The 27,692-nt window shown below is 32.2% G+C and overlaps 2 protein-coding genes across 5 annotated transcripts; both read left to right on the top strand.

The window, feature by feature from the left end:
- Nucleotides 1–302: 302 nt before the first annotated feature.
- LOC133316266 (truncated transcription factor CAULIFLOWER D-like) lies at nucleotides 303–7,768 on the top strand. 2 transcript variants are annotated; one of them, XM_061517997.1, is made up of 8 exons: nucleotides 303–660; nucleotides 4,845–4,926; nucleotides 5,282–5,343; nucleotides 5,440–5,539; nucleotides 6,020–6,061; nucleotides 6,975–7,016; nucleotides 7,124–7,260; nucleotides 7,496–7,768. In XM_061517997.1, exons 1-8 carry the CDS (start codon nucleotides 479–481, stop codon nucleotides 7,596–7,598), a joined length of 750 nt encoding a protein of 249 aa, XP_061373981.1. In that variant the 5' UTR covers nucleotides 303–478; the 3' UTR covers nucleotides 7,599–7,768. The 2 variants fall into 2 exon arrangements, with proteins under 2 accessions (XP_061373981.1, XP_061373980.1); XM_061517996.1 differs by having other exon boundaries at nucleotides 6,975–7,037.
- Nucleotides 7,769–14,680: 6,912 nt separating this feature from the next.
- Nucleotides 14,681–21,809, top strand: LOC133316250 (uncharacterized). 3 transcript variants are annotated; one of them, XR_009752179.1, is made up of 8 exons: nucleotides 14,681–15,015; nucleotides 15,107–15,138; nucleotides 16,612–16,709; nucleotides 16,857–16,939; nucleotides 18,155–18,232; nucleotides 18,304–18,402; nucleotides 19,477–19,831; nucleotides 21,283–21,809. XR_009752179.1 is itself a non-coding variant. In XM_061517977.1 (7 exons), the coding sequence occupies exons 1-7, from the start codon at nucleotides 14,932–14,934 to the stop codon at nucleotides 19,768–19,770; spliced, it is 768 nt and encodes a 255-aa protein (XP_061373961.1). In that variant the 5' UTR covers nucleotides 14,682–14,931; the 3' UTR covers nucleotides 19,771–20,182. The 3 variants fall into 3 exon arrangements, 1 of the variants encoding a protein (XP_061373961.1); XR_009752180.1 differs by lacking the exon at nucleotides 21,283–21,809 and adding an exon at nucleotides 19,992–20,182; XM_061517977.1 differs by lacking the exon at nucleotides 21,283–21,809 and having other exon boundaries at nucleotides 14,682–15,015; nucleotides 19,477–20,182.
- The last annotated feature ends 5,883 nt before the right edge of the window (nucleotides 21,810–27,692 follow it).

The raw sequence follows: 27,692 nt of genomic DNA, 5'->3' as shown, positions 1-27,692 counted from the left end.
TCAACTCCTCCGTCACTAACGTGGCCCTTTTTGCATACTGTTAGGGACCAATTTGGTCCTTTTTTATTGCTAGAGACTAAAAAGAATTTCATAAATATTGTCAGCAATCAAAAAAGGTATTTAATCAAAAAATAAATAGGGTTAGTGATTTGTACATAGACAATTGGAATCAATTTTATGTGGTGAGCTCATGTCACATAAAAGAAATTCATTTGCATATTTATACCATTTCTTTTTAGTTATTAGTAAATTGGAGAACACCTTTTGTTTTACGAGGATTCCTTATCAAGATATAACGGAGAAAAGAGTGGTCAATTTGAAGACAGAGGGAACAAATGGAGTCTTGTCATTATTATATGCTGTCTCTGACGCTTATGCATGTGACTTTCTCTGTCCCTGCAGTCAGTTGAAGATATAAAGAGAGAACGGAGAGAGTGTAATTAATAGCAAGCCAGAAAGAGAGAAAGAGAAAGGAAGCATGGGAAGAGGGAGGGTGGTTCTGGAGAGAATACAGAACAAGATCAATCGCCAAGTAACCTTCTCAAAGCGCAGGAGTGGTTTGCTGAAGAAAGCCTTCGAGCTATCTGTCCTATGCGATGCTGAAATCGCTCTTATCATCTTCTCTAGCCGTGGCAAGCTTTTTCAGTACAGTAGCACTGAGTAATGTTCCATCTCACTCATCCTCTCTAATATATCTCTTTTGCGTTTTTAAACTTTAAATTCTTTATTTCCTTCTTTTCTTCTACCTAGTTTTTTTCTTCTACTTGTTCAATTTCCCTGCACCTTTTGTACCATTAAAACAAAAAAGACAATGTCTTCTAGCCTTAGTCTTCGTTCCTGTCGCAATTAATACCATCACTGTCTTCCGTATATCAATTAAAGAGAAGGGGGTAGAGTGATGCAGCCACATGTATTTTGGATGTGCTTCGGCCCAGATTAAATTTTAATAAATTATATGTATTATATATAATTATATAATTAATCATAATTTGATTCGAATTAAAATTATAATTTGGTTCAAGCTATAATTTGTAATTTGGTTTTATGTAAAATTTAAAATATTTTTGGTGAAAGATTTAGGTAAATTGTATTAGGTTATGTGTCTAGTTTCTACTTGTATAAAAAAATAAATTATTTTTAGTAAAATTTAAAAATATTTAATAAAATTATAACTTTTCTTACTACTGCTTGCTCAGAGATTCTGTATTTAATATAATTTAAATATGTTATGATATGAACTAACTAAAATTAAGAAAAAAAATATCCATGTAATTTTTTTGACCCGAGTTCAAATTTGAGCCCAGCTTGCAACTGGGGGTAGAGTAATTTGTTGAAGAATAATTATGAGTTTGGAACGTCAAAAATAAAGGAATTAATTTTTTTTACATTTATAATTAAATGAATTCTTGCAAACTAGTTTCCAATATTCTTATTGTAAGAATGTATTTCATTTACAAACATCCTTTCTGTTATACTTGAAGATTTATAAATTTAACTATTTTTTTGTGATTTGAAATCATGATTTATATTTTTATAGTTAAAAATATTCCATCAGGGACTGATATATATATATATGTTCACATGGATATATTTGAGAGGATTATATATCTTTTTTTCTCAATTCTCATGCTCTTTATCTTCTGAATCATGCTTTCCATATTAAGAATTAAGAACAGACGCTTTTTCAGCTGAACGAAACACTCACCTGAAGTAGTATTTCAATAGTAGCATACTAAATATCCACTTGTAGAAAATATTAACTTTCGATGGGATCCACATATGTGATTATCATGATTAAAAAAAAAATGTGTTAGGAGAAAATAGCAGATTATATTTACAATTTTTTTTGTTTACAAATTACACTATGTAAGACCGGTCCTACATTAATCACACAGTGTACGACCGGTCCTACATACTGTTTTCGTATTAAAAGACTCATGATTTATAGCCATGCAGATCTGCTTGTTTCTTTAAAAAAAAAAATATTATTTAGAAATTATACCGTCATCGGTAATCTAAATTTTATTTTGGGAAACATATTTTAACTCATAAATTGAAATTATTAGTATTCAAAGCCCAATGGTCAATCTGATAAGTTTGTTTATTAGAAAGGAAGTATGTTTGCCTACAAAAAAAATAAGAAGAAGAAGAAGAAAGGAAGTATGTTTATCTTGTTAAAGTTTAATTAAGTATGTCACAATATTTTTTTTCTCAAAAAAAGTTAAACTAAATAACTAATACTTTTTTTTAATAATTAATCTTTTTTCAAATATTATTATTTTTTAAACCTGTCTGGAGAGGGTGGTAATTCTTTTTTTTAAAGCAGCTGAGTAGCTTTTGCTATAGGGTTAGATGTTTCTTTCAGACTTCAGAGTAGGTGAGTAAAGCTACTCTTTCAGTTTTAGTCGCCAGATTTTCTTTCCCACCCCATACATTAGGATAAATAGGTCGTTCCTGTAGGGTAGAGGCTCTTTTTCTTTTTTTTGGTACAAAGGATAAAGGCTCTTTGTTTGGGTAAGCATGATCCTTTTTTTGTAGCTGTTGACTCCTAGCTTCTTTCCTTTTCCTTCTTTATTAAGGGTTCGTATATAATAAAAAAGTTATGGTTCAAATAGTAATTCATGTTGTTTGTTTCAAGATACTAGGGTTGGGAAGTTAATTAGGAGGCAAATGGAAAATTCTTAATTAAATTTCTTTTGTAATATTTTATCATTAAACCGAGTCTCCTTGTAAATCTAGCTATATAGACTTTGTAAAAACTGGAACAAACTTGCTTATTAATTTCAAATTCTTTTAATCGCACACTGTCAAATTATTATTCTCAAATTTGTTAACTAGAAAACTTAATATTAATTAACTATATTAGTATGATTTTTATATACGGTTCAAATATTTCACCATATACTTAAGTTATGTTGGAGAGTCTCGTGTTCAAATCTTTTAGATAGCATATGTTATTGGGTTTATCAAAGATGTCGAAATATAAGTATCCGAAAAAATTTTATATAAAAAAAGAAACAATATTAGAGATGGGATGATCATGAATGTTTACCTGAAGGTCAATATTGCACCATTTTTATCACTCAAATACTTTAGGATAATAACTATCCTATTCCCAATATAAATGGAACATGGACTAAAATGTCAGACCAAATTTTTTATTTAAATGCCACGCGAACAATATTATTTCTCAATCTGTCATGGGGTAAGTTCGCTACCCGGTGTAGCGAACTCGGTTTGCTGATGTGTCACATTTCTAGTAGATAACAAGTACCAAGTTAAAAAAATAAAAGGATGGAGTTCGTTACATTGGGTAGCGAACTTGGTGTCCACTAGAAACGTGACACGTCAGCAAACCGAGTTCGTTACACTGGGTAACGAACTTGCTCTCGTGGTAGATTGGAAAATAACATTGTTTGCGTGACATTTAAATAAAAAACTTGATGAATAGTAATATTTTGGTCACTGTTCGAATATAAGTGGCGGAAAAAACTAAATAGCCCTTGACAAAATGAGTCTGGATTTATCTGGAAAAAAAAAAATTAAACTGTTGTGTGTCCTAGAACCCAACTACCTATTCTCATTTATATGTAATGTTAACCGAATATTCAATCAACCTACTAAATATTCTAATATTAACAACTTGTGGCACATCACGTTCCTATCTTTCGAAAACCATAAAGTTTAGGTCAATCCCAGTTTGTAAAGAAAATGTCTAATTTACTGAAACAGGTGTTACAACCAAAGCTTTCTTGAATAAATTTTGAACAAATCTTATTTTCTTCATTTTATGAATTTTTATTGTAGCAAATCAATCAACCTCTAAAGCATCCTTTAATGATTCTCAAAAGTCATATCCTCTCTTTTTTTTAAAACATTCCATCGGTTGTCATATCTTCTTTTATAACATGGTATTGTGCGCCTCCTTTCATATTTCTCGTTTGGATGATTTTTTTTTAGTCAGAAGTTATTTTTTTTCTCAAAAAAAGCACTTTTAATTTAAAGTATATTTGAATGCTGTTTCTAAAAAAAGCAGAAGTCATAAAAAAAAGCTAAAAATTTACTTTTTTCATAAACTAAAAATTTTAACTTCTCAAAAAAACAAAAGTCAAAAGTTAATTTTTTTTCGAAAAATAAATATTATTTTAAAAATTTGAATAGTCTTAACTTTTATAAAAAGCACTTTTAAAATAAGTAAGACATAAAAGTAACTTTTTTAAAAAGTGAATCTAAACACACTTAATGAAACAAAACGGCTTTTCAACTAAAAGTTGTCTAAAGATGTTTTGAAAATTATACTATGGCAATATATATTTGTTGTAAATGTCTCTTCCGTCTTTTCCAATTCTAAGTATATTTACTAAATATTGATGAAACACTAAAGTTCTTATGGAAACAACAAATAGTGTTTTAATCAAACATTCTTCTACAGTGTTGCTTTTACAGTTGGCTTATTGGATGTCCCTTGTCCAAAGTTGCAAAGTAATGTTTACACAAGTATAAAATCTTCACAAGGATTAATTGGTCTTTTGCTGCTCAGACGACTGATTCTATATAAAAAGTGGCCTAATAAATTTTAATAATGCAAATAACGTTAGTACTTAGCTTAAATCAGTTTTTCAAAGATTTACATCCATATATGTACCTTAAACGATGGGAGATCTCCATCTGGTTTCTTTCTAGCAAAACTTTTATTTTTTATTTTTTATTAAAAAGAGCTAATCTGAACTTTTTGAATAATTTTTCACTTTATATAATTGTTAGTATGTTACTATTCTAATTATCATTAATTATATCATGCATGAACCACTGTATCCAATAATATACTTGTTCATTCTGATCAGCATGAACAGAATAATTGAGAAGTATCGTCAATGTTGCTTCAACATGTCTAAAACTGGCGACTTAGTTGAACATCAGTCACAGGTTTTCTCTTTTTCACCTGTTTCAGGGCAGTTAAATCTCGATTTATCAGTATGATTTTATGTTTTTACGATTTTTTTATCAATTTTTTATACCAATATTTCAAAAGCTTTTAAGCTTTTACAATTTTTTTAGTTATGATTTTATATTTTATAATTTTTTATCTTTCTTTCAATTTTACATAAAATTTCGATTTTAACTGCTTGTAACTATTCTCTTAATAAAATAAATAACGGAGGAAATAAATAAATATGGCAAAGCTTTTCAGTTACTCAAGATAAAAACACCAAGTTTGCAATTGCTTCTTTGCATAGATGCTTCTAGCATTTTACTCCTTTAACATTGTCCTGCACTGCAGAGCTTATACGAGGAGCTTTCGATATTAAGAGTCAAGCATGAAGCTCTTGAGCGGACACAAAGGTAAAAATTCAGAAGAGTAGACACAGAAAAAAAAAAAAAAAACTTTTGTCCAAGTTTTAGGACTCTAATTTATATTGTTTCTCTTTGTGTTTGAAGGAATTTTCTAGGAGAAGAACTTGAGCCACTTAGCATGAAACAATTGCAGAGTCTAGAGAAACAACTGGACAAAACGCTTGCACAAGCTCGACAGCACCATGTACGTATATAATTGGCACTTATTTTGAGTAACTTAATAAACATATAAACTCCGATTGAAACAGATGAAATATTTAAGTGACAAATGCTCTTAATAAACAATTAGGATGCTTGCTTAATTACGTGAGGGATTGGTGGAAAAAAGGGAATGGGGATTTGAAACTTGAGTGAGATAGAGAGAAGCTTAGATTTTCCTTCATTCTTGTTTGGTAGATCATTGGAACATACTTTCAAGTACTCACTTTGATCGAAATGGTGCGATATAAATAAGTTGCACTCTAGCTACTTTCAACTTCTTACATTTTAATTTCTTCTTTTGCATGCAATCTATTTTTTATTCCCCAAATCTACCAATGTGCATGCTAAATTGTCGCAATAGATCAAAGAAAGTTTAACTGAAAATATTGTTAAATAAGCGACACACAACGAAATCACTATGTAGGTGATATGTAATAGCCATTATCCTGTCTCTTGATTGCAGATGCAGAAGCTGATGGCACGAGTTAACGAATTACGCGAAACGGTATGCAATCATTTCTACTAAAACAGTAAATGAAAATGCTATAAGCCTATACTGTTGGATTTTTCTCCGTGTTGTGAATTTTTGTCGATGTTACCTATTTTACAATTCTGTCAATAATATTGATACATCACCTGCTCTTGTATTGTCTTAGTTTTCATCTTTCCTTACCAATCCCATTCTCAAAGCACTTGCATCTTGTAGTGTCTTAGGTTGAATGCGCGCTTCCTAATAAGTGTCACTTTTTAAATTATAGTTCTCTCTAACAATAGGTTGAAAGAAAAATCAATAGCAACTTATAATTTAACCTGAAAACAATATAAAGCCATAAAGGAGAAGAAAGTAGAAACAACCATGGAAAGCAAAATAATTACTAGCTGTTCTGTGTTGTAAGATTCATGTTTCCAGCAAACCAAAAATCGGAGACTAATTAGTGAGTATAGGTTATTTTCAATACTAGCTTCATTATGTCTTAAAATATATTCAGCATATCAAATATATATGGCAGTGCTTGTGTTTGACTGGTTGCTGTTGAAATTTGATTTTAACCCTCCATTTATTAATTTGCATGCTGAGAGGCATTTTTGTTTGCATTTACTGATAGACACTTTAGGGTTTGTTTAATATCACTAAGAGAAGGCAGAAAAAAAAAAAAAATTAAGAGAGAAAAGAAAAGAAAAAAGGAAGAGAAAATTGTATAAGTTATCCCTCTCCATATTTAATTTTAGCAAATTGAAAACTATGTTGAAAACTTTTCTTCCTGTGTTTGATTTTATGAACGAAAGGAATAAAAATGTATATGTACATGAGTAAAATGCATGCAGAACATTTACAATTTTTAGAATTTGATATATTTCACACATACAACTTAAATTACATGACTAGTCATTAATTCTCATTATTTATATGTTGGCAGGTGCACAACCTGGAGGAAGTTAACAAACAATTGGAATCCAAGGTTTTTCCTTTAAATAATCATGTAAATATAGTTGGGGGAATGCTTTGAAATTCAATTAATTTATGTGACATGACCTTTTACTTATATGCATCAAACTTCCGCTTCAGGAAAAAGATAAATGCACCCAGATTTGTGAAGATTCTACTGATTCGACCCCATTCGTCTACAATAACAATCATATTGGGTTGCACGATGCACAAGCCAATCAATTTGAATCTGGGACAACCATACAATTACAAACAGAGTATGCAGTTCTTCTTTTCTTTTTCTTTCATCTTTTACCTTCTAACAATATAAACCTGCTCATCATGAGTCATCACGTATGGTACATATCACATATGGAATTATGCATGCATCATGCATGTGACCTATAGCTGATTGGCATGCATATATATGATCGTAGATATAAATTTTCCTATGTAATATATAGATGATATAGCGTAACTGTGCGACATTTGATTTAAAAAATATCTTTGCAGCTGGTTTCGGCACCAGCAAGCTGCTTCAAAAGGAAAAACAATAGACACAAGAACTGAGCGAGGCCAAAGCAGTCATAACAAGGACAATGGATGGCTGTTTTGAATATTCATATACTTATTGCTCATGATCGTGTGTGTATCCATCAAATATATAGTTCTTAGTCTCAAAAATATTGTTGTGTGCCCATTGATGACGCTCAGAATTAGTCCTTTGATTTACAACAGGGAAGTGCTTTTTTTGTCATCAGGTCAATATGTGGCTTCAATTGCACTGTAGCCAACCTAATAACAGTTGTGGATTGTATATATTAAACTCTGTTTTTATTGACAAAATGATATCTATGAAGACAAATATTCTTATCAAAATATATTCTACACATTTTTAATGTTTTTTCCTTCTTCTTTTTTTTTCATTTCTAATGTATTTTACGTCCCGGTTATTTGGATTTTTTTTTTTGTTATAAAAAAAATAGGACCGGTTATTTGGAGTTGCAAGTATAGAGTTAAAATGGAACTATATACTAGAGCACTAGAGAGGAATATATCTAAAGCTCAAAATTATTCCTTGTGGCTTAAGATTCGCAGATGCCATCAACAAACTCAAAAATATCTACTTGAAAGTTAAAACTTAAAGCTTAATTGATTTTGTATGCATCTAATTTTTAGATTTTTAAAGTAAGGGGATTCCTTCGGTTAATCGGTTTACTTTAATTTTTTAAAGATATTGGTATCCTTAATAATTAACCATTGATATTTGGCTACATATTTTACTCACTTGAAATATATATATATATATATATATATATATATATATATATATATCAAGTGAGTAAAATATATATATTATTACAAAAAAAAGAGAGAAAAAAAATATATATATATATATACACACACAGTCATTTGACACTAATGTCAAACAAATTAAAAGTTTGACACCTCGTATTGTCTTGATCTAACGACTCTAATTCGTAAGCATGTGACACCATTGATCTGCCTTGATCTAATGACCCTTTTTTTTACACCAGTGTTAAAGAATTATGCCCATATATATATATATATATATATATATATATATATATATATATATATATATATATATATATATATATGAAAAAAATATATCTCCGACAACTTGAGATAATTTTATCTCTAGCCACTCCAAAACTACGTCGTTTTGTTTATTTATTTTCTTATATTAATTGATTCACCTTTGAATGGTTATGATTCCCTTTTTCTCTCTCTCTCTTCCTTTATCACCATTGATTCATCTTTGTACGATCATGATTTAGTAGCCGGAGATAAAATTATGTCAAGCAGCTTGAGAAACGATAAGCCTTATATATATATATATATATATATATATATATATATATATATATATATATATATATAGGGTAGGATCCTTTGATACCGATATCAAATTTAAAGTTTAATACCTCATCTGAGAGCCGTTAGATCGAAAAAGATCAATGGTATCACATGCTTACAAATTAGAGTCGTTGATCTTTTTCGATCTAACGGCTCTCAGATGAGGTGTCAAACTTTAAATTTGACACCGGTATCAAAGGATCCTACCTCTATATATATATATATACCAGAAAAATATTTCTGCAGTTAATGCAGATAAGTTATCTGCATTTTCTTCCAAAACGACATCGTTTTGGGATCAAAAGATTAGAAAATTATAATTATAAAACTATATTAACCTGAAATAAATTAAAATTACAAAAACACCATGATTTTTGCCTCAAAACGACGTCGTATTGGGCTTACTGCAGAAAAAATAAACCCTATATATATATTAGGGTTGGCAAAAACGAGCCAACCGGTCGGGTTGACTCGTAACCCGCCAAAAATGAGCCAGGTTGGGTTGGCAAAAACGAGCTGCCAACCCGAGCCAACCCGACTCGTTTCAACCCATGAAAAAACGAGTCAACCCGCGGATCAAACGAGCCAGCTCGCGGGTTGAGTTTTTTTTTTATATAAAAAAATACAAAATATAATATACAAAAATGGACAAAATCCACACATGTTATCATCATTTTTCTTCCTTCTCTAAACCTAAGTCCCTATTCTTCTCACATCTATGCCATTTTTATATTGTTAGACTGTGCTGGCTCTGTTTGGTTCAAATATCTTACCCACTTGGTAGCAAGTGGTTCTGATTGTTTCTGAATGTTGATGCAAATTTGTTGTGAAGAAAATTTGAAATTAAAATATTTTGATTTTATTTATCATTTTGCAACACTTTGTTTAAGCTAATGGAAGCCACATAGTAGGTGCATTAATACTACAGGGTCATTTAAATAGGCTGAAAACGAGCCAACTCGTTAGCAATTTTAGAGCCAAACCGCGAGCCAATTTTCGAGCCAACTCGCGAGCTATTTTTTCAAGCCAACCCACGAGCCATATTTTTTATCCAACCCGCGAGCCAACCCTAACCCGACTCGGGTCGGGTTGGGTTGGGTTTTCTGACTCGATTTTTTTCGAGCTAACCCTAACCCGATTCGTTTTTTTCGGGTTGAATGCGGGTTGGGTCGGGTTGGCCCGTTTTGCCAACCCTAATATATATGGTAAAATTATTTCTGCAGCCTCTTTATGTACAGCGACTACATGCGTATGGTTATGATTCGCCACATTTAATGCTTTCATCTTTTGTATGGTTATGATTCCCCACATTTAATGCTTTCAAGTATATTAGGGCAAATATTTGATTGTTGCACGTACAATAGCTGTAGAAATCTAAACCCCTATATATATATATATATATAGGAAAAATATTTCTCCGCCAACTTAAGATAAGTTTATCTCCGGCCACCCCAAAACTATGTCGTTTTATTTATTTATTTCCTTATATTAATTGATTCACCTTTAAATGGTTATGATTTCTTTTTTATCTCTCTTCCTTTATCACCATTGATTCATCCTTGTACGAGTATGATTTAGTAGCCGGAGATAAAATTGCCTCAAGCAGCTTGAAAAACGATAAGCCCTATACACACACACATATAGGAAAAGATATTTCTAAAGTCACTTTAGATAAGGTTATCTACAACTGCTTTTTATAACTATGTACTACCGATAGTACATAGTTACAAGATTAAAGTTACTTTTTTTTCTCTCTCCACGTCAACAGACAGGTTTTGAAAAGTGACTGAAGAGAGAAAAAGTAACTTTAATGTTATAACTATGTACTACCGGTAAAATATAGTTATAAAGAGTAGCTGTAGATAACCTTATCTATAGTGGCTGTAGAAATATTTACCTCATATATATATGAAAAATGCATTTGTCATGTTACATTACAAATGAATAGTTGTTATATTAAAAAAAATATGACCAATTCATTGAATAATGTTCTGTATCATTTTCTTTAATATTATATAACTTGTCTTTTTTCTAATATAACAACTATTCATTTGTCATGTAACATGACAAATGCATTTCCATATATATATATATGAGGTAGGATCATTTGAAACCAGTGTCAAATTTCAAATTTGACACCTCATCTGACAGCCGTTAGATCAGAAAAGATCAATGGTGTCACATGCTTGCAAATCAGAGTCATTGATCTTTTTTGATCTAACGGCTGTCAGATGAGGTGTAAAATTTAAAATTTGACACCAGTGTCAAATTCAAAATTTGACACCAGTGTCAAATTCAAAATTTGACATCTAATCTGAGAGGCATTAGATAAAAAAAGATCAACGACTATGATTTGTAAGCATGTGACACAATTGATTTTTTTGATTTAACGGCTCTCAAATGAGGTGTCAAACTTCAAATTTGACACCTCATCTCAGAGGCGTTATATCAAAAAAGATCAACGACTCTGATTTGTAAGCATGTGACATCATTGATATTTTTTGATCTAACGGCTCTGAGACGAGGTGTCAAACTTCAAATTTGACATTGGTGTCGCTCTCTCTCTCTCTCTCTCTCTATATATATATATATATATATATATATATATATATATAGGTAAAATCATTTTTGCAATCGCTTTACAGCAATGACAAGTGTATGGTTAAGATTCCCCACATTTAAAGCTTTCATCTTTTTTGTGATTATGATTCTACGCATTTAATGCACTCACGTATATATATGGCAAGTATTTGACTGCTGCACGTATACTACAATTGCAGAAATATAAATCCCATATATATATATATATATATAGGGAAAATATTTCTACAGCCATTTTAGATAAGGTTATCTACAGCTACCCTTTATAACTATCTACTACCGGTAGTACATAGTTATAATATTAAAGTTACTTTTTTTTTTGTTTATCTTCAATCACTTTTCAGAAATTGTCTGCTGACATAGAAAGAGAAAAAAAACAACTTTAATGTTATAACTATGTACTATCAGTAGAAATAGTTATAAATGGTAGCTGTAGATAACCTTATCTAAAATGGCTGTAGAAATATTTTTCATATATATATATGAAAAAATATAAAGTTATCTAATGTTATTTATATAACTTTTGCCTGATGTTTATCGAAACAACGTCATTTTGAAGTTGAAATATTAAAAAATTAGAATGATAAAGACTATTGTAATCATGAAATAAATTAAAATTACAAACACACCATGATTTTTGCCTCAAAACAATGTCATTTCGTGAACATTAGACAAAATTATCTAAAGTAACTTAAAAAAAATGAATTATATATATATATATATATCTGTATGGTTTGTTTCCACTGCATGACATATTTTCTGTTACAAGATACTTATAAACCTTACGTATATACATACAGGGTTAAACTTTTTTGCAGATAATGTAGATAAATTATCTACATTAAATCCAAAATGATGTTATTTTTGGATGAAAGTCAATGTATTTTTATAATTATAATTTATTTCAGGGTTATAATAGCCTTTCTCATTATAATTTTTAATTTTTCAACTCAAAACGACATCGTTTTAGGAGTGAATGTTAATAACTTATTTATATTCACTATAGAAACATTAAAACTATATATATATAGAAAAATATTTCTACAGCCACTTTAGATGAAGTTTTCTACAACTATCCAAAAACTACGTCGTTTTGATTAATGAAGGGTTTTTTCTGTAATTTTAGGTGAATTAATGAAGGGTGTTGTAGTAAAATGTATATGATAAAAAAATAAATAAAATTACGAAAACATATATATATATATATATATATATATATGTGGGGTAAACATTTTTAAAGTCACTTTAGATAAATTTATCTACAGCTATCCAAAAACTACGCCGTTTTGATTAATGAAGGATTTTTCTGTAATTTTAGGCCAATTAGTGAAGGATGTTTTAATAAAATGTATATGGTAAAAAATAAACAAAATTACGAAAACAACCTTCATCAAATCACCTAAAATTACCGAAACACCCTTCATTAATCAAAACGACGTAATTTTTGTGGTAACTGTAGATAATCTTATCTAAAGTGGCTGTAGAAATTTTTACCCCCCCCCCCCCCACACACACACACACACACACACACACACACACACACATATATATATATATATATACTCTTATTAATTCACCTAAAATTACAGAAAAATCTTTCATTAATCAAAATGACGTAGTTTTTGGGATAGCTGTAGATAATCTTATCTAAAGTGATTTTTATATATATATATATATATATATATATATATATTTGAAAGAGACTTGTGTAGACTTTGTTTACGCGACACATCCTTCATTTTTTTAGGGAGTACTTGGACACATCACTCATTTATATATAGAATAATTGATTGTGTGACACAAATATTTATGTAATTAATTAAAAAGTAATAATAATGTGATGAGCCGTAGAAGACCTTTGGTTTAAGTCAAAATAATCATGATATTGATCACTGGCTAAAACATTTCATTATGGTTCCATCAGCTTAATTGACGAGCCATACAAGTCAGCTCAATTTGCTGCTTTATAAATTGCTAAAGACTTTGGTTGCATTCTCTCGTATGATCAGATCAGACTATGGCCATCAGATGAGGCTGCTCGGAAAGGCATAATTAGTATATGGGATCAACCCAATTTCGTAAAGGTATAATATATACGTCTAGAAGGTTTGTATATGATCTACTTTATAAATGTCACTACTCATTGTTTAAATTGCTGTTTTGATTCTTCAGTTTCATTTTGAAAATAAGAATTCTGTCATTCTTTTTTCTTTCCCTTATAAATGTCACTACTTATAATAGACCTGATGTGATTTCTTTCTTGTATATTCTTTTTTCAAAATATCTTTTATTTTTTCGTAAACCCAAAAAAAGATACTTTATCTCACAAAACCCATATTAATATCTAGTTCCTTTTTAATGAATTCCACGGCATGTTTAAAGTTTGTTAGGGAAGTTTCTTTTTTTAATTTCTCTTCTTTTTATAAATAGAAGTTAAGTCAAATAAATATTTACAAAAATTCTTATAATAATTTTTTTTAAAGTGAAAAGCCAAAAATTTCTAAAAAAAAACTTTTTTTAAGTTGTATCAATTTTTTTTTGAAATATATACTTTTTTTTTGAAGTGAATAGTTTTTAAGTAACTTTTAAATTAATTTTTTATATAATTGTCAAATAGCCTGTAGCTTTATTTTTAATTTTTTTTACCTTTACTTTAAAAATAGCTCTAACTTAAAAAAACAGTGTCAAACAGCCTCTTAAAGTACAAAAAATAAAAATATACAATAATTATAAGTGCTTTGTTCTTCTCCTTTCATGGGAATTTTTTTTTCCAGTCCACATAAATTTTTAATAGATCCCACTGTATATTAATTTAAAAAATAAATAAAAATTATAAAAAAAACAATGTGTCATAAGTAGAGTCGGCAAAACGGGTTCGGCGTGGCGGGCTAACCCGCCAAACGGGGCGGGCTGAGTTTTTTAACCCATCTTAAAAGCGGGGCTGGCCGGGGCGGAGCAGGCTGAGTTTTTCAGTCCACTTTCAAAAGCGGGGCGGGACGGGCTGACTCATTTTTTGGAGGGATAGAACGAGACGGAGAGAGCCGTCCACTTTGCCACCTCTAGTCATAGGTCGGAGAATAGACTTCTAGAGTAGCAGGAGAAGCTATTCTCCCTAATTATAATATAATGAAATTATGTAAAGGACTGAATCGTCCTTTTCCTTCTGAGTCGATCCGTCGATATGTGATTTTGGCTAACGTGGTAGGCATGTGGAAACGAGTCGCTTACGGAAAAGGACTAAATGGTCCAATCATGATAACTATACTATAACCATAACACCATCACGCTGGCCATTTTAGCTTTGGGTTCAAACCTTCAAACCGCTGTTATTTTTTGAACCGGACGTCGGTGGAGACGGTCTAACCGGGTGGGTTTGAAGCCGCTGCTCGGAAATCACAATCCCGGAGGTGACGGTCCTTGCGGTGGCACACGACGGAGTTGTGTAATGCCAGCGATCGGATTCCTAAATGGCTTCGAACGCTTCATTTCGCCCTGAGATCGGACCCGATGGTCTCCCTATAGAAGCTCCTGTTATCAGCTACACCGAGAAGGTTCGCTTCATTCCTATTTCCTTTTTCCTCTTCTTCGCTCCCGAATCTATCATTACTTGATTTTTCATTGTTTTTCTTCTTCTTGTTGCAGATCATTGAAGCCGAGCAACTTCAATTACAGAAGTAAATTCTCTCTCTATTTTTGTTCATTCGGATCTGCCATTGAGTTTGTGCTCCATTTTTAACTGTTATTACGCGGTTACACTTGTAGCATTGTTTGAATTTAGGTCATTTTATTCTAATTTGAAATCAAATTGGATAATGTATGGATTTTCTGTATATAATTTTCATGTAGATTTGGAGGTTTTTTTCTTTCGAAGAAGAAATTGGAGACTTTAGAATGAAATTGTGTAATCCTATGATTCTTGTTGAGATATATAGTCCCACATTGATTAGATAAGCAACTAATATGGTCTTTATAAGGCCTTGGGCACTCCTACCCCTTGAGCTAGCTTTTGGGGTGTGTATCCCAAGGTTCTTTACATGGTATCAGAGCCTCACCGTCCTCCGCTTTAAAAAGTGGAATTAAAATAAATAAATAAAAAACACAAAAAGGTAAACCAAAAATGGGCCGGCGTGTTGAGATATATAGTCCCACATTGATTAGATGGGCAACTAATATGGCCTTTTTAAGGCCTTGGGCACTCCCACCCCTTGAGCTAGCTTTTGGGGTGGTGTATCCCAAGGTTCTTTACAATTCTCGTTGCAATGTAAGACGTAGAGTTGGCATCGGTACCTATACGAACCTAGGAGATGACTGCAAGCGGATATTCTTTGTTGGGATGATAGTGTGGATGTTTTAAGGTCCATGATTGTGAGAGATTCAATTGGGATGAGGAAGGAATGAAGAAATAATATTTTTTATGAATTATGATATTCATTAAACTTAAAGCACCAGTGGAAGGGAATTGATCATCTCATGTGAAAAAGTGGTCATGTGGTCATGTTATTTGATCACAATCACTCATTTAAAAATTATACATTTTTCTCTCTCTTATCTCATCATCAATGAGTGGTTGTGATCAAATAATATGACCACTTTTTCACATGAGAGGATCCATTTCATCGATATACTACAAAGTAGGTAGTGGTGGAACTTGTGTATACCTTGGAATTTGGAAATTGGTTTTTTCTTTTTCTTTTTTCAAAAAAGAAAAACGAAAAATCTTGGTGTGATTTCACTGTGCTAAACTTGTAATTTAGTATGAAGTATATAGATAATGAAGTTAGAACTATGTTTTGGGTTTAAAGCCAATCAGTTGGTTGAGATCGAGGAAGAGGAATATCCTTAGTTTCTCTATTATCGAACTAATACTTTTGGGATTTGAGCAATTAATCTTATGAATAATAGAAACCGGTAAATAAATGCTCTATTGTTAAAAGCATGATCCTGGGTAGTTCTGAATGTCCCTTAATCCCTTTTCTCCATATTGCATGAAGTGATCAATGAAGATTGAAGAATGCAACATGCATCTGATTGCCTGCAATCTAGAAAGAGGCTTCTGTTTATTGTCATTGAATAGTTTTTGTAGACAATCAAGTAGCTGGACTCAATCATCTTAATCTCCCCCCCTCCCCCACGCTTTTTTTTCTCAGATACATTCAAGAAAACTATTCTAAAATACGTGATGTGGAGCGTGAGCTTGCAAATCTTAACCTGGAGGTGAAACTTACAGCTGGGCCAAAAAAAGCAGGTTTCTATATATCATGTTGCTCCTTTTGGCATAAATTTAAAATGGTTGTATTAAATGAGAAGGAAGCACATTCTCAACAGGTTGTTGTTCCCTGGTTGTTATAGTGAAATGACTTTGCTTTACTTTATACGTGATGCATATTTTAAGCCCTTGAACTTTTGAGAAAGAAAATAGAGGAATCAACAGAGAGAATTCGTGTGGCCAAGCTAAAGGAGGAACAGGCACGGAAGGTATATTACTTTGATTTTCTCCTGCTGTTTTCGTAATATCAATATTTTAGTGGTATTGGTGCTACTGCTATCTACTGCATTATGAAGTGCCACTACCTGCTGTACTGCTTACTGTGTGACTTCAGATCTTGAGTTTATATCAGCTCAACAAAGTTGCTGGAATAGATAATTAGGAAATATAATTTAATAAACTCTTTTGAGGACTATTTACTGCTTGAATGAATTATTCAAAGGGTAGATTTATTTTTATGTTGATATGAATAATAGCAATTTTGACTTGCTGGCACACTGTGCACATTCATCTTCATATGAACTGAATAGGCTTCTAGAATTAAAAGTTAAAGCAGTGAATGAAAATATACTCTTACTCAATAATGGTCACAAAAATTGGAGATAACATTTTTGAAGCATTTTACCCTGTTGAGATATATAGTCCCACATTGGTTAGATGTGCAACTAATGTGGAGTTTATAAGGCCTTGGGCACTCTCACTCTTTGAGCTAGCTTTTGGGGTGGTGTATCCCAAGGTTCTTCACATGGTATCAGAGCCTCGCCGCCCCCCACTTTTTCTTGTGGCGTTTCTTAACACAGGTAGGCTGGGCCTGTTGCATTGTCCACTCTTCAAGCCCAATGGGCTCTTGTGTGAGGGGGAGTGTTGAGATATATAGTCCCACATTGGTTAGATGTGCAACTAATGTGGAGTTTATAAGGCCTTGGGCACTCTCACCCTTTGAGCTAGCTTTTGGGGTGGTGTATCCCAAGGTTCTTCACATACCCATCAAGCGCATGTAAATTTGTGAATTGTGATAAGAAACTCATTTGATCGTAGTGAATAACAGAAAGTTTTACTTAATTTTACGGAAATGGTTTTCCCCCTTTAATTTTCTCTGTGTTTGTTGAAAGAGGAAGACTTTATTAATTAAAAATAAGATTTCTGAACCATGAATTTTTTGAACAAAAATTGAATTGACTGGTTATTCTTTTGCTCTTCTCGCAGTCTTATGTTCAAATTATGAAGCTAAACACCAAAAATCACTATGGATGCCATATTAATAAATGCTGTCTAGAGCATAACTTATATGGATGAGTGTAGGAGATTTGATCTACTAAAATGTATCGCTAAGTTATGGATGAGGGTAGGAGATTTGATCTACTAAAATGTATCGCTAAGTACGTTTTCAAATGTTGTTGATATCTTGAATGTTTGTACTGCAGGCGTGGGAAGCAGCATCAAAATTAGTTACGGATGAGGAAGCAACAAAGCAAAAGCTATGTGAAGACTTGAGCAATCTGGTAAAAAATTGTTAAATGAAGATATAATACTACTTTTTAGCTGGTTGTTTGATACCAATAATCTTATGTAGGTTCAAGAGAGTGGTAGCTCTCAGTTTTCTCGGCTGGAGGAATTAAAAAGACGATTGGAAGCTTTGAATCCAAGTCGTGCATCAACTAATCTCTATCATGTATGTTTTTCTCACTGTATTAATCAATATTAGCTTTATATATTTAATGGTAGCTTCTAAACTATGCATCTAATTTGTTGGGAACTCGGTTTCCTCAACTCGGCTCTGAAGCCTTTGCGGAAGTCAAACGTCGAGCTAAGAGCTCGGCTCTTCAATCAGAAGCTCGGCTCTTCAATCAGAAGTCGGCATGTATCCACTGGTCGGCCGGTGCAGCGGAAAAACGAAAAAACACAGAGGAGAGAGAGAATAAACAGATTTTAACGTGGGAAAACCTTCTTCAATGTGAAGAAGTAAAAATTCATGGGACCTAGTCCAGTTCAAACGTCCACTATGATAATAATTGGTACAAAGAATCAAGCTTCACCAAAGTAGTGGTTCACTCAACCTCTCCAACAATGGTGATAGTCAAATTTTCCTAGAGATGTTTCACTGAAACTCTCTCTAGAGGTCTCTCAAATGCAAAGCTCAAAGCTTTACTTACAAATCTCTCAAGTGTCACTCAAGAGTCTCTCAAATCATCTAACCTAGCCTCCACCCACAACTAATGAATATATAGAAGAGGTGGGAAGGTTCAAGAATCTAGGGTTTAGGGTTTTAAGAAACCCCTCAATGGGCTTGGTCTTAGCATTGAAAGAGGAAGCCCAACATAATTCTGGGGTGTATGCTCTGCATCCCTTATTGTGCAGTAGGCACATTCCCGAGCAAGTGCCTTAATGACTCAACTGTTGTTGGAACTTATAACTCTATCTTGTGAGCTTCATCTATAAGGCATCCTGCTAGGAAACTGATAATATTCCACTTAAGTATTTGGAATTCCTAATTAAACTTTTTGGGATTGTGAAATTAGGTTGTTTGAAAAATGAAAATCTGCTGGCTTTTTCTGGCTTCCCTACTGAAAATATTGTCCATTTATTTCACAGTTTCGCTATATTGTTGATTCTACATTTAGACTATCCTGCATAATTTGTTTGAGTGTGTCAGATGCATGATGCTAGCCCCAGTATACATGCTCTTGCATATCCATATTCATTTTACACCTGTAAATGCTAAAATTATGCACTTGAATTTTGTTAGGATGGGAGATCAGGAAGCTCTTCTCAGGATAGTACAACGCAAGATGGTTCCTCTGTTCCCAATGCAAGGGAATCAAGTGGGGGATCGGCCGAGAGTGTTCCCAACCAAAGTAATGGTCAGAAAGTTGCAGTGACAAATGGACCTAGTCAACAGCCTCCTAATGAAGGCGAAGGAAGAAGTAAAAAGAAAGTCAACCTGCAAGTAAAAGGAAAGGGAATTGGTGCTGTGCCCAAGGGTAGATCTTCAGGTCCTGGCTGGACTGGTGCTGGCTTTGATGTAGATGGCAGAACTTGATACTAACGATATTATTGCACAAAATACATTTTGAGTGAGAAGTCTACACTTCCTGTACAAGGTATATCCTTTGGTCCTCTGTTCTTGTTATCCATTAACTCGGAAATGTTGTCTTCCCCAGTTTTATTATTTTCGCGACAGTTGGTTGACGCAGCATGACTGACCTGACTAGCTTTTGATAGTACAAACCTGTGAAATTCTCTTGTCTCTACTACTTTCAGGCAAGAACAAATCAATATGTTGAGTTAGATTCGCCCTTCTGATTATGCAAGCTTTCACACATCTAGTTTGATTTCTTTGTTTTGGACTGACAAGTATTCTGTTGTTTTCCTTTTTATGACAAGTGTCGTGGTAATCTTTCACGAAACAATTTTACTGCTTCACATACAACTTGAGATGGGTCAATTGAGTTGTGAAGAAAATAATTTCCGTTTTGACTATCTTTTGGTGCTTTGATAGGAAATCGAAAGTGAAAACAATTGTTATAGAAAGTCTCTATAGGATTATAATTTTTTTTTCTTCAATATTCCATCCTTCATTCGATTCCTCTATACCGTGAGGGAGGGAGGGTCCAATGCCCGAATCTGAAGTATGTTCATTTTTTTTACGATAATGGGAGCAGTTTCCAGAGATTTGGTTGTTTCCCCTACCAAGCTTTCAGGAGAAAATCCTCCTGCATCGTTGTCCTTTTCTTTATTCTTATGCTACCTCCTGCGTGAGCTGCTTCCTACATTGTCAGTGGGCTCTACTCAGGATGCTTCTAACTCCTGTTTTTATTGACAGGGTGGATCATTCCACTCATTCTCACTCCTCCAACTCATGGAAATAGCATTGCTCGGTCAAGTAAGATTAAGGAAAATAAGGACACTAACCAACCATACTTTCGAATTGAGGAATAAAATTTTCGGCACTGAATGATTATTTAGTACATTGCTGTCTTCTTAAGCTTAACGATCATCAACTGAACTTTTTCGGTCATTCTGCATTTTTAGTGGGAAAAAAAAAAGGCACCAGCACTTTAATTAGCGTGTCATCTATACCACATTATTAGATACATGAATATTCGATGAGTTCACTCAATATGTTATCAATATTCATCCCTAGTAAAAGCAGTATTCATTGTTTTACCTAATTCAGGATGTGGAAATAACTGTAGTTATAGTATACTGAATTAACTCGTTGAAATAGCGCTTAAATTAAAACATAAACTTAACATTATAACGAAAATAAATATAGATACGTTAAACAAAGCAAAGCAACGAAACATAGGATTAGGAAATATTTTTATTTTGTGAAGTCCTAAAGGAAACATGGATAAAAAGTAAACGTTGAATAGAAAACATATAACTATTAGGACTGCTTCAATGTTCAAACCTTGAAGTTACAAATGTGCATAATTCTCATATGTGCCATATACGTGTGGAAAATAATGATTATTCTCGTATAGCGAATTTACTATCGAAGCGAAGAACAGTGGTTTTAGAAGCATTTGTCATGAAGCTGAAATTGTAGGCAACTTAGCAAGCATCATGGTTTGATTGGAATTCTTGGGGGTTCTAAGAAGAGGAAGAAGAAAGAAGAAGACGACAAGCACACTGAAAATAGCTCTGCAATTCTGCCAAGTACCAAATGGTGGTGGGACTGGGACAAAAGCTTTTTGTATCATCAAAATTTCCATTCCGTTTCGTTCTCAGAAGAATTAACTCCCCATTGCTACTCTGTTTCTTGCAATTAAGAGTGTCTGGCAGCAAGTACTGTATTAAAATCCAAGTGACTCAGTATCAGTCTGCACTTGCAGCCATAATACCTCTACTACTTGTAATAGCAGAGTCCCTGTTTAGGAGTTATTTGATAGTACCTCTACTTGTAGTTGTTTAGGAGTTATTTGATAGTACCTCTACTTGTAGTAGCAATGTCACAGTCTAGAAATTAGGAGTAGTTATTTGATATGGTACCTCTGTTTGTACTGGCTCAGTCACTCCTTCAGGGTTGCTTCATAGCGCAATCCTCGATGAATTTATGCCGCATTAGAGAAGTCCTCCAGTACTGGGATAAAGTAGTTTAGACATAAGATTATTGGTTTTTATAATTTTTCATTTATTTGAATTTTATTTTTTGTATTTTTATAGTAATCATTATATGTATATATATGTAAATATTTTTTGGTACTCTAATCATTATATTTTTATTTATGTGAGTTATGGTTCTTCAAAAATGAATATTTTAATAAATAAAAACTATAGAACCAATATTTCATAGATAATACGGACCAACGGTATAATAAATAAAAATCATAAGGACTAGAAATTAAATGAATTATAAAAATATACAAGATTACTAATATCTTAGCAGTAAGGGCCAAAAATAAAATAAACGAAAAAAATAGAAAAAAATATTTAAAAATATAAAATAAATATTCAAATTAATGAAACTTATTAGAAATAAAATCTTATTTAAACCATTTTTTCTTTTAATCCTTTTCATCCTTGAATCATAATATTTTCATTGATAACTATTATATAAATTAAAAATGTATTCTTTTTTAATAATTTCTTATGTTTAAAGCATCACAGCAAGGTAGTTGTATAATTTATGTGATACCAAATTACAATTTATCCGTTTCAACTTTAGATTTTTTTGCAATTTACCTATTAAAGTTTGAATTTTGACTATATTCACGCTTAAACTTTAAATTTTAGTAATTTAATAATTTTTTATTAATATCTCTTAAAATTATTAGTACCGAACATATCAATATGTTTATATGTTATTTTCCCAATTAAAACTTCCTAACAAAGAAGTAAGGTTGTATTATAATAGGTTAATGGGAAAAATGTTTCTGCAGATAAGTTATCTGCATTTTTTTCAAAACGACGTCGTTTTGATATTGAAATTGTAACATCTGGAGCGCTGACGAGGACGGGGAGTGAACGCCGGTGCAAAGAGGCACGGACAAGGAGCGGCTCCTGAAAGGCTTCCAGCGGGGGGTTACATGCATGAATGAATCGAATCAACACCCGAAAGAGAGGGATTCCAAAGACTGTGCAGGTATGAGATTGCACAGTTTGGGATAGCTTAATTATAAGAATTAATTGGTACTACCTATGCTAATAAGATGCATCTGCTTTTCGGTAGCCCGGATCGGAAGAACTCCACAGTTAAGCGTGCTTGACTTGGAGCAATTCTGGGATGGGTGACCTCCTGGGAAGTTTTCCCAGGAAGTGTGCGAGTGAGGAAAAAACACACTGAAAAGTCTCGTGTTAGTATGTGGGGATAGTCATTGATTCTTGAAGCGGTCGGGCGTTACAAGTGGTATCAGAGCAGGACCTCTCATCCAACAGTACGGTGTGGTTCGAGGACGAACCAGGCGGAAGCTGGTGGGCATGTAACATCTGGAGCGCTGACGAGGGCGGGGAGTGATCGCCGGAGCAAAGAGGCACGGACAAGGAGCGGCTCCTGACAGGCTTCCAGCGGGGGGTTACATGCATGAATGAATCGAATCAACACCCGAAAGAGAGGGATTCCAAATACTGTGCAGGTATGAGACTACACAGTTTGTGATAGCTTATAAGAATTAATTGGTACTACCTATGCTAATAAGATGCATCTGCTTTTCGGTAGCCCGGATCAGAAGAACTCCACAGTTAAGCAGCTTATAAGAATTAATTGGTACTACCTATGCTAACAAGATGCATCTGCTTTTCGGTAGCCCGGATCGAAAGAACTCCACAGTTAAGCGTGCTTGACTTGGAGCAATTCTGGGATGGGTGACCTCCTGGGAAGTTTTCCAGGAAGTGTGTGAGTGAGAAAAAAGCACACTGAAAAGTCTCGTGTTAGTATGTGGGGATAGTCATTGATTCTTGAAGCGGTCGGGATTTACAGAAATCTTAAAAAATTATAAACATAAAGACTATTATAACCCTAAAATAAATTAAAATTACAAAAACACCACGATTTCTGTCCCAAAACGACGAAAATTACAAAAATACCATGATTTCTGTCCCGACGAAAATTACAAAAACACCATGATTTTTGTCCCAAAACGACGTCGTATTGGCTTACTGCAGATAACTTATTTGTAGTAACTGCAGAAAAAGCGAACCCTAGATTAATTTAAAATCTCAAACTAAAATAAAAGAAGAGAAATACTACTCTCATTTTACATAAGATAGTTATCTCATGTTCTCTCACTTCGAAAATTGCTCCCCCTCTTTTTTTTGTTTTGTTTTTTAATGGTGGATATTACTTGGATTCTCTCTATAGCATGAGAGAACTACTCTCATGTAACATGAGAGTAATATTCCTTATAAAAAAAGGGGCTAGGATTTACGGTTTTTAAAAGAGGAAAAGAAAAAGGTAAATTCTAATTATGTCCTCTCTTTTTTCTTTTTTTATATACATGTTATAAAATTGGGATGGTTTCCGTTGTGAGGGTACATATCATTTTCATTCAAGAATTGTATAGAATATTAAAATGCTTATTTTTAATGCATAAATAGTATGGTTATTTTTTATTTTTTAAAAAAGATATGCCAAAAAAGAAGAAGATGGAATGTGCTGTGTGCATGGTTATTTTGATTAAAAAGAAAGAAATCTATTAAGTTCATTACTATCGGAGAGATATATGCTTTTTTATCTTTTCTTCCTTTATAAATAGCGTTGTATTTTTTTTTTTGGTATGAACAAATAGCGTTGTATTTAGTTGGAAGAAAGAAAAACCATAATGAAATGTTTATTGTTTACAATTTTACGAAAAAATAAATAAAAATGTGAATTTTTAAATGCTTAAAAATTGAGTAGGTAAGTTCTCTTCTCGAAAAAACTAATTTGGTAGAGTTACGGAATATACAGTATGAGTGTGCGTGATCAGACATTGAGCTCCATCTGTTGAAGTCTCTTGTGAGCTTCTCCCAAGTAACACCTCATCATGGGTTCTCCCTCATTTTTTTTTTAAAAAAAATTAAAGTTAAAACGGATAATTTACAGTTTAAAATTTTAGTTCAATTCGATCTCACATTAAAGTCAATGAATCTTTTATCTCAAATCACCCTTGTATACATACTTTGCGTGTGTGTAAGTTCCAAATTGTCACTTAACTGTTCAGCCACATCTGGAGAGTTGAAAAGTTTTGCACATGGAAGTGTTTCCATTTAGAGTTGCATTGTTGTGATATTTCCACAGAATAAGGATACCATTTGATTATAAATATTTATAATTAATTAATTCCTTGCTCATTATTGTTTGAATAAGTGTGATCCCCAAACACTATTAACTCATCAACATTAATGAATGTTGGAGAACGTAATATGAGTTTTATAAAATCATATTATTATCCAAACTTTATATTCTATCTAAAATACAAACAAAGGATGAAACATTTTGGCAATAACAAAAGGGTTTGTTTTTTCTGATGTTACTTTATATAACTTTATCTAATGTTTATCAAAACGACGTCGTTTTGGGACGGAAATCATGGTATTTTTGTAATTTTAATTTATTTCACGATTATAATAGTCTTTATCACTCTATTTTTTTAATTTTTCAACCCCAAAACGACGTCGTTTCGATGAACATTAGATAAAGTTATCTAAAGTAACATCGGAAACTTTTTTCCCATAACAAAATAGGGGTTTGCATCTATCATGTCACATGATACAAAAAAGTTTCTTACACACACACAACATTTTGTGGGGTCCGCACTTTTTGAAGCAAAAAAAAAAAAAAAAACTATGACACGCAAAATGAATCTCTATAACATTACACAATTTTCTTACAATATAACTCTTATAAAACCCAACAAAATAATATCGTTATCTTAAATAAGGGTCTTTAAACTTATAGATAGAGCCTCAGTAACAGTTTATACACATTTTATAAGTTATATTGTTGCAATTTATGTTTTCAAAAAATTTGGAAAGTTTCACCCCCAAGCCCCCCCTTTTTTTGTCTGGGGTTCGGACCAGTGTTAAAATTTTGGGTACTGATAAATAAATTTCATTTTCCCTTATCAAAAAGATTGACCATTGCACTTTTTATTTTATTTTCTCTTTTAATGTTAAATGGGTGTCAGCTTTTCCTATGTGAGCCTTTTCTCACAGTCAATGACTCATTTGTATTGAATGCACAATCATCAATCATCTCAGCAAAGTTCAGTTCATGATGTGAAAATAGTTGATAGTGCAGTTACCTAAAGAATCACCAACTTAGATCACAAACTCTTGAATGACACGCAGAAACAAACAGATCTGTAAGCGAACCAAGTGTTACTATAAACAGCTAAACATTAAATTGGACAGAGCCATCCATCTCCCAGTCTCAATCTGTTTACCTGTTTTCATTTTTTTTTATCAGACATAGTTAAACCCACATGTCACCTATTAATTATGTATTTATTGTATTGCTGTTTGAATTTCCCGCTTATTTTCTTTGTGGTTTAATAATAATTTAGTTTTCAGCTGCCATATCATGTTGCTTTGCTGCACACAGTGGCGTAGTCAGACCAAAAGTTTAGGTAGTGTCAAAATTTTTTAACATATTAAATTATCAAGATATTTATCATAATTATACAAAATAATAAAAAAAAATTATTATGAATTCTAGCATAGTTATTTAAATTATGTATTAAATAATATCAGATAACATTGAAAATTCAAATGAACAATCGTTAATGATTATGGGTTCACTTTTTCTGTAGTCATTGTAGATAAGTTATCTGCAGTAAACCCAATACGACGTCCTTTTCGGACGGAAATCATGGTGTTTTTGTAATTTTAATTTATTCTAGGATTATTCTAGGATTATTATAGTCTTTATAATTATAATTATTTAATTTTTCAATCCCAAAACGACGTTATTTTGAGAGTAAATGCAGATAACTTATATGCATTAAGTGCAGAAATATTTTTCTAAATGATTATATATCAAAGCAAACATATAAAAAGACACTAACCTTTTGGGTAAGCATTTCAAACATAAAAATTTCACTTTCCTCCCATAGCATGATAAGTAATAAACCAAGCATTGTCATAAGGATATGAAAACACACAAATATAATACTTTTCTGTAAATTTCACTTTATAATTGAGATATTAACTATAAATTAAAGCATACAGACAACATTTAGAGTCAAAGGGATTCTCCTTCATTATACTTTTCTATTTATAAAATATATTTTTGTTTGATTCTTCCATCTTTTCATTTCGTAAACCATTGCTATTTTAATCAAAGTTTCGCAGAGCTAGCAAGTTGTGTAACAAGTCAGATGAAAAAAGGAGCAAGAGAGAGAAATCTGATTGCAATTGTAAGTCACAAATTAGAACTTTGAAAGTGATTTTAATTTATGGGTCAGGTAAAAGGATTTTGGTATTGAGTTTTATTTTTCTGATTGAAAAACATAAATATAATTATATTTATTTAGGTGGTGCCAAATTTTAAATTTAATCTTTGTTAATTATAATTAATTATATATTTACATATAATAAATAATTTTTTTTAAAACCAAGCAGGTGCCTTGGCACCTGCTGGCATAGGAGTGGCTCCGCCACTGGCTGCACAACATTCATGTTATTGAAAATATTAAATGAAACACATAAATTGAAAAAAAAAAACAAAAACAAAAACTCTCAATCATTTATCTTTCTTTTTCTCACATTATAACTTGTAATTGTAAGCGTACTCTAGTATCAGTAAGTATTGGTTTGAAAAAATGAAAAAAAGGTAGGAATCTTTGCGTATATTATTCTAGCTTTTGGACAGAAGTACTTTAACATTTTAAACTTGGAAGTGAAGTTTCATGCTTTTTCTTTTGTTTTTGATGATTGAGTTTCATCATAACCAAAAAGAAAAAAAAAGGTGGTTGTTTTGGGTTTCATTTTCAACACTTCATTTTGTACTACAAAGATAAAAGGTCGCATTGAAGTTCA

This window comes from Gastrolobium bilobum, unplaced genomic scaffold (genome assembly GCF_033153095.1).
Source record: "Gastrolobium bilobum isolate Gb01-03AN ecotype WA unplaced genomic scaffold, APGP_CSIRO_Gbil_v1 utg7242, whole genome shotgun sequence".
In the NCBI taxonomy this organism is placed as follows: Eukaryota; Viridiplantae; Streptophyta; class Magnoliopsida; order Fabales; family Fabaceae; genus Gastrolobium; species Gastrolobium bilobum.
The sequence above is the reverse complement of the archived record's forward strand: the minus strand, read 5'-3'. Positions and strand labels throughout refer to the sequence as shown.

Coding starts and splice junctions, on each gene's coding strand:
- LOC133316266 (XM_061517996.1), top strand. CDS start 479: ATGGGAAGAGGGAGGGTGGTTCTGGAGAGAATACAGAACAAGATCAAT. Junction 5,540..6,019: donor CACAAGCTCGACAGCACCAT/GTACGTATATAA, acceptor TCTTGATTGCAG/ATGCAGAAGCTGATGGCACG. Junction 7,261..7,495: donor ACCATACAATTACAAACAGA/GTATGCAGTTCT, acceptor ATATCTTTGCAG/CTGGTTTCGGCACCAGCAAG.
- LOC133316250 (XM_061517977.1), top strand. CDS start 14,932: ATGGCTTCGAACGCTTCATTTCGCCCTGAGATCGGACCCGATGGTCTC. Junction 15,139..16,611: donor GAGCAACTTCAATTACAGAA/GTAAATTCTCTC, acceptor TTTTTTTCTCAG/ATACATTCAAGAAAACTATT. Junction 16,710..16,856: donor AGCTGGGCCAAAAAAAGCAG/GTTTCTATATAT, acceptor GCATATTTTAAG/CCCTTGAACTTTTGAGAAAG.